At 41.6% G+C, this 7385-nt stretch overlaps 1 protein-coding gene across 1 annotated transcript; it reads left to right on the top strand.

Moving 5' to 3' along the window:
• Positions 1–403: 403 nt before the first annotated feature.
• On the top strand, positions 404–1727 carry IDH3G (isocitrate dehydrogenase (NAD(+)) 3 non-catalytic subunit gamma). Its single transcript, XM_070415162.1, has one exon. The coding sequence runs from the start codon at positions 457–459 to the stop codon at positions 1633–1635; it is 1179 nt and encodes a 392-aa protein (XP_070271263.1). The 5' UTR covers positions 404–456; the 3' UTR covers positions 1636–1727.
• Positions 1728–7385: the final 5658 nt, after the last annotated feature.

Below are 7385 nucleotides of genomic sequence, written 5' to 3' on the forward strand. Positions count from 1 at the left end.
GCAATCAGTGGCCATTTGGGGCCTTCTGATTTACTGGAGCAGGAATGTGGGAGTTGGGATGAAGAGGGGGCAGTCTCAGCCTATAATTCAACAGTAATCATTAATGATAATCTTATTGAACACACTGTCATTCCTTTATCAGCTTTTTCCTCTATTGCAGGACAGCACACACCATTACAGAGGGGAGACGATTACTTCCACAAAACATTTCTTTTTGTGTCAAGAACAATAAAGGACAGCTGGGTGCCCCCCAAAGATGGCGGCGGCGGCGGCTGCGCTCTCGGCACCGAAAAAGGGCATGGGAACCGGCAAGTCACGCATGCGCGCTATCAGGGCACGCCCACTCCGCGGATTTGCAACCCTCCGAACTCTCGTGAGAGCGTTGTCTGCGGGTGGGGAACTCTCGTGAGAGCGGTGTCTGCCGGTGGGGACCTGCTGTTGCTCTCGCTTTCCGTCATGGCGCTGAAGGTGGCCATGGCTGTTGGCGGCCCAGCGAAGGCAGTGCTCAGGCCGGCCCTCCTCTGCCGTCCTTGGGAGGTTCTGGGTGCCAACAAGACCCCCCGGAGGAGCATCTCACAACAAACAATTCCTCCCTCTGCTAAGTACGGCGGGCGGCACACGGTGACCATGATCCCAGGGGATGGCATTGGGCCAGAGCTCATGTTGCACGTCAAGTCTGTGTTCAGGCACGCGTGTGTGCCGGTGGACTTTGAAGAAGTGCACGTGAGCTCCAATGCTGACGAGGAGGACATCCGCAACGCCATCATGGCCATCCGCCGAAACCGTGTGGCCCTGAAGGGCAATATTGAAACAAACCATAACCTGCCACCGTCCTACAAATCCCGCAACAACATCCTTCGCACCAGCCTAGACCTCTATGCCAACGTCATCCGCTGTAAGAGCCTGCCACGAGTGGTGACCCGGCACAGGGACATAGATATCCTCATTGTCCGGGAAAACACCGAAGGCGAGTACAGCAGCCTGGAGCACGAGAGTGTGGCAGGCGTGGTGGAGAGCCTGAAGATCATCACCAAGACCAAGTCCCTGCGCATTGCTGAGTACGCCTTCAAACTGGCCCAGGAGACTGGGCGCAAGAAAGTGACAGCCGTGCACAAGGCCAACATTATGAAACTGGGCGATGGTCTCTTCCTCCAGTGCTGCGAGGAGGTGGCAGCCCGCTACCCCCAGATCGCCTTTGAGAATATGATTGTGGACAACACCACCATGCAGCTGGTGTCCCGGCCCCAGCAGTTCGATGTCATGGTGATGCCCAATCTCTACGGGAACATTGTCAGCAACATCTGCGCAGGGCTGGTCGGGGGCCCTGGCCTTGTGGCTGGAGCCAACTATGGCCACGTGTATGCTGTGTTTGAGACGGCTACAAGGAACACAGGCAAGAGTATTGCCAATAAGAATATTGCCAACCCCACGGCTACGCTGCTGGCAAGTTGCATGATGCTCGACCACCTAAAGCTCCATTCCTACGCCACCACCATCCGCAAGGCTGTCCTGGCATCCATGGACAATGAAAACATGCACACCCCAGACATTGGGGGCCAGGGCACTACGTCGCAAGCCATCCAGGACATCATCCGCCATATCCGCATCATCAACGGCTGGGCGGTGGAGGCCTAGGCTGTCCCTCTCCCAACCCCAGCACCCTGGCTGGCTTGTACGGCAGACCCAGAATAAACTGGCTTCTGCCCTAAAAAAAAAAAAAAAAAAAAAAAAAAAAAGGAGGTAAAGGGGATGGAAAGTAATTAAAAGTATATATGATTTTCAAGAGAGCATAGACCTAATAAGTATGGTATTCATTCTTTCCACAATATTTCAATGCATTGAACTGTATTCATAGTGTATTTTATCATTAAAATGTGAATTTTTATCATTCACTAGCTCAGTATTCTTGAAAAATTCTCTTATTCTTTTTGATTTTTCGTTTTCTCTTCTGTAAAATAAGACCATTTCTCTACCTGATCTCAAAAAAAAAAAAAAAAAAAAAAATCACCCAGCCCTCTCTGAGAGACTTCAATAAATTTATCTTGATTTCACCTGAGTTCAACTTACTCCAAAATCTGTTTGGATTATTTGGAATCAAGTGCTAAATCAAATGGATCAAAACTGTTATCAGATTGCACTAAACATTGGAGACCAAAATGATATTAAAACATCAAAATAATTCTTTCTTCAGCATAATTTTTGCTTCCTGAAGAATGGTTGCCAATAGTTAAAAAGAAACTGAGACCCGCCAACTGTCATTATTGCAGTGTTTAAGGAGATACCCAGGTATCATTGGCAATCCTGAACCCCAGCTCTGCCCACTCACATTAAAGGCCTGCCACAGGGTGGTTGAAATACACATACACAGTCCTTCTGCACAGTCCCTAAACAAACAGAAAATTTTATTATATTTTTACTCCTTTATAATATCCCGCTTAACAGAGCATGACACACCAAAAAAAGAAAAAAATATGCATTCACATCAACTTCAGATAGTGCCTGTTATGTGCCAGCCCAAGGCCTACATTCAGATAAAGGACATTTCACAAATCCCCTGACTTGAGTGTTCTCCTGTTGGTTCTTCCACCATAGTCACTATTTCTAATTCTTCTCGGTCCACAGGTCGGCTAGAGTGCGGCAAAAACCACAGAAATGTCGAAAACAAGTGCTGGGAATAAGGACTGCAAAGTCCCAACTGCATGTAGGAAAGAAAAAACATGTGCATGAAATTGTCTTCTAGCATTTAAAGTATATTAATCCTCAATTTGTAGTTTTTGGATTCCAGAGGAATTAAAGGCTGTGAATTAAAATAATGCATCAATGAGAGAGAAAAAAATGCATCATTTTTGGTTCAGCCTGTCATCTGTGGTGAATCAGATTTTTTAGTTTAACCCAATTTAAGCAGAAAAATGAAATAGCTCAGAAAAGCAGAAGACAGCAATAGTCTCCTGACTTCTTAAATCTTATTAGGACATACAACCTCCTTCACTCTGCACAGTTGTCCTAACAACTTTCAAGAAGTTAATATTCTTACTTGGCTTTTACATGTGAAAAGTTGTAGTAACACAATTTCTAAAATAACTTATAAGTTGTGTACATTGATAAAAATCCACATTTATAGTAACAAGCAACAACAGGTGTAATGTGGTACTCTATAGTTTGATTATATTCTAGAGGAGTAAGTTCTAACCCTTTATGTCATGAATCTTTAATGATCTATGTACTTCTCTACTGTCTCCTCCTCACATCCACTTTAATTTTATTTAATCTTCTCAGCAATAGGGGGAAATAAGTATTGTTATTTTCAGTTTATAATTTGGGGGTGGGGGGAGCAAGTCAGGTTAGTGGAGGTTAAGTGACTGATTCAAAGTCTCACTACTGTCACATGACAGAATTAGTAACTAAACACAGGACAGTTTGACTCCAACACATAGTAGATTACATAAAAACAAAACAGTAAGTCAGCTAAGAATCCCCACTACCTAAAATAACAAAGCTGATTCAACTTCACCAGGACTCATCTATTTAGAGAGATTGCCAAATGCCAGGGCTTGTATCAGAGGATATGTTAATGTCCCCTGCAGAGTTTCAGACTGAAAACAAGTCTGAATAAGCAACATAAAACCATAAACATCACTGGCCTTACAGAGGAGTCTGTGGCACACAGCTGATCCTAAACACTTTATTCACAAAAATGATATTCAATGTCTCTCAAATCTTTATTTTCATTACTTAATTTTTTTCCAAAAGCTTAAGTTTTATTCAATTAAATGTTTGGAAATAAGATGACACACGTTTCTTAATATCCTACCCTTTGTTCTTTCTCTTTTTTTTCCTGTCTTTATAATGCCTGGTTTTCATTGTTTTATATGTACTAACCATTCAGTATCACTAAAATCTCTTAAGGTTTTACATAACAGAAAACATTAGTCTTTGGTTTTAAATGTTTCATTATATGGTAAGAACAGGGAGGCAAAAAATAAAGACCTTCAGAATCACCAAGTATATTTCCAGGATCCTCTGTAAGTAGCAGTATTAGCTACTAATTCCTGAGAGCCTCTTGTATGCCAGGTACTGTATCTGATCTCACTTTATTTCAGCTGCAAGCTTTTGAGCTATTTCACAAATAAATCTGAAGGAAAAAGAACAGCTTCAGAAGTATTTAAATAACTTGATCAAAACATACCAATAGCTGGTGAGAGGACAAGGTCTCCAAACTCAAATCTGTCTGACTTGTAGATTTTATTTATTTTGTCTGCCAGAGTCAGGTCCAGGTTCAAATCCCAGTTATCTCCCCTAAACCAGTGTTCAAGTTGTTCAGAAAGGCAATAAATTAATTCAAAAAATATTTGCTATAGATGTGAATGCACATGGCCTGTTCTGATACACCTGAAAATAGCTACTTACTGGAGAGGAGACTTCTCATTGGAAGGCATCTGTCTGCTTTCTGAGGTGCAGTCAGGTTGGGAGAAGACTGTACCAAATTGGATCGGTGCCAACTTTGAAAACCATATGTAGTGAATCACCCTTCAGCACAGCAATTATATAATTACTATGATACAGTCAATGCCCTCCAACTGCGCAAACTCCACTAGTAAGGCATTTCTGGAAGAACAGGCTATACGTTTCATTCAAACAGAGATCAGGTCTCTCCCTCTAATTCTGTGAGGTGTTTCTCCATCTACATCCTCTGTAGAATCACTGAATTGTCAAGGAATCCATAAAACTATCCCCATTAAGTGCAAATGGCTGGTGCCCTGACCTGAACCCCAACTAATTAGAACTGCATGTGCAGAGGGTCTGTGTTTGTCCCAGTGGGTGACCACAGTGACCTTTCACGTCTGCAGATTTGGTAATACATCTTGGGTTGGGCCATCCTGGAAAGTATGCTTGATGTCCCCAATCAAGAGCTGATGTATCTGAGTCAGAATGTCAGAATGTCAACATAGCCTCCTCTTCATGGCATTATTTTTATTTATTTTTGCACTCTCTTCCTAGTGTGTCATTACTGAGTTGCCTACAATATATACGTATGCATACACCCTTTTCCAATGATCTGACTCAGCTCTTTGGCAGTATCTTCTCAACAGGGGTCTGGGAGCAGGAGAACAAGAGCCAGCACTGACGTCAGATTCCGCGTCACTGGCAGGGACAGGTGGCAACGTTCACACAGCACCTACCCAGGCGATGGCTCAAGCAGTTATTCTTCCCTCACTCTCCAGAAAGTAAATGTATTCCATTTTCTACTTTTAAATTTCTGGGGCTTTTCTTGTTTTCTATTTTATATAGGAGTTTTCAGACAGAGAGACAAATCCCTGTTAGTATTAACTGCTGCACTTTGCATTTCTCATTCTCAAACCCAGCCCTCACCATCTTATCATAACCTTTGCATATACTGAGCAAAGGGCCACTCAATCTATCTCTATCTCCCTGCCCACGTGGCAGCTTAATTCTAAGCTGGCATACGCAATTGCTTATAATACGGTAGTTTTCTTTTTAAGGGACCCAAATGTGTCTCCCACCTAACAACTGAATCTCAGCTTTATCATTGTATCAAGATAAATTCATAAATGGGAGGTAAAATATGGGTGGGCAAAATAAGGTTCACATTTGTTCACATGCAAGAATAATACATGTTTCCTGTACTCGGGTGCCATAGGATCTGTGCCTTCATTGTCTTACGTAAAATGGAAAAGCAAAATGGATAGAAAGAATTTGGTTACATAAGAATAATATGACAATAAATAATCAAGGAGTAGTCCACAGCATAAGTATGAAGAGATGCCCACAGCATTCATTCAAAGTAAAAATGGCAGAGATGGCTGGCTGATTAACTAAATCTGAATTATGTTTTAGGCCCTACCATGGTTTGATAACCACACTAGAATTAGAGCCCAAAATCTGCCTGAACTATGAAAATGTCTCTACGCCACAGCCTACAGTAATTTTGTGGCTTATGGAAGCAATATATTTCAATGAAAAGAAAAAAACAAAACACCACAATGGATTCTAAAAGATCTTTTACCCATCCAGGACCCCCCAAAAGAATTTGGGGAAATAATTATCTATAGAAGAATGTGAACAAGAACAGAAATAAAAAGAACGTGAGACTTAAACTTATCTCTTGTTATGAGAAACCACAGATTCTCAAACAGCAGCAGCCATTCTATTTACAAGTAAGTGCATAATCAAGTCACCAATACCACAGCTATCCGAGGGCATTTGGCAAGAGATGTTTGCTAAGATTTAATCCTAACCCAAAATTATCCCTAAGTCAAAAAGAATTCTTCCCAATCAAAGATTCTTAGTTTGGGGTCTGTGAATAGGCTTCAGGCAGCACATAAAACTGTAGGATAAGTTCTGTGAGGATATGGATTTTATGAATTTTTCCATGGAGAGTGAATGTAGATTTTATTAGATCTGCAAACTGGCTTATGAATAAAATGAAATAAAATAAAATGAAATAAAATAAAATAAAATGAAATAAAGTAAAATAAAATGTTAAGAACAATGATTTTTGGTCCTGAACAAAAGAAACCATATTATTTGTTCTAGTTTTTTTTTGTTTTAAGGGTCTCCCTTTAATAAGTCCAACAAGACCACATGAGAAACATAAGCCATTATTTGAACATTACCATGTAGTCACTAATGACCAATGATTTTTTACATAATCAGGAGATTAAATAAGAAATTGGGTATGAAGCACAGGGCTGATATATAGAAATGTTTAGTGTTAGATAGCATGTCTGCAATAGATAAAGACATTTTTAACCTGCAGTAGGACAGGACTCCTGAGAGCAAATAGACCAAAAGGAATAGGACCGAGTAACCACACAGTTCAAATGAGTAACCGACAGGTAGCAAGCTCAGTACTAGAGTGGGTTGGACAGCAGACAAAAGGGGCAGAGTCCCACTTCGAAGAGGGGCAGCTTTGAGCAGGGGGCCTAGCATTCACCAGCGTCCAGGTGTAGCATCCATCTGGCCACTTTAAAGGAAGTTTATGGACCTCAGGTAATGAATGTACTGAAGGGAAAAGCACAGCATCCGATTGTATCCACCTAAAAGAATGACTAGATGCTAGTTGACTAGGTAGTGGACTCAAGAACTGCTTTGGCAAGAGCCAAAGTTGGCACAGTCAGTGGAGACGAAGTTGGACCTACAGGTAGGTGTTAAGTAGTCCCAGCTGCCAGAAGTAGAAGCCAAGTACATCATTATTCTATAAACATTTACAAATGGATCCCCACTGCCAAAACGTAATAATAATAAAAGATCTACACCACTGCCTTAGAGATTTCTACTAGTCTCCCATCTCAAAATACCCACCAGTCTACCATTATATTCTCCATTATAAAGCATACATTTTGGAGCCGATTCTTGCTCTGTCT

This window comes from Myotis yumanensis, unplaced genomic scaffold (genome assembly GCF_028538775.1).
Source record: "Myotis yumanensis isolate MYYU_CA2020_CCGP unplaced genomic scaffold, mMyoYum1.0.hap1 SCAF_5, whole genome shotgun sequence".
Lineage (NCBI taxonomy): Eukaryota > Metazoa > Chordata > Mammalia > Chiroptera > Vespertilionidae > Myotis > Myotis yumanensis.

Bases quoted from the DNA above. Each gene is read 5' to 3' on its own strand.
- IDH3G (XM_070415162.1), top strand. From the start codon at position 457: ATGGCGCTGAAGGTGGCCATGGCTGTTGGCGGCCCAGCGAAGGCAGTG.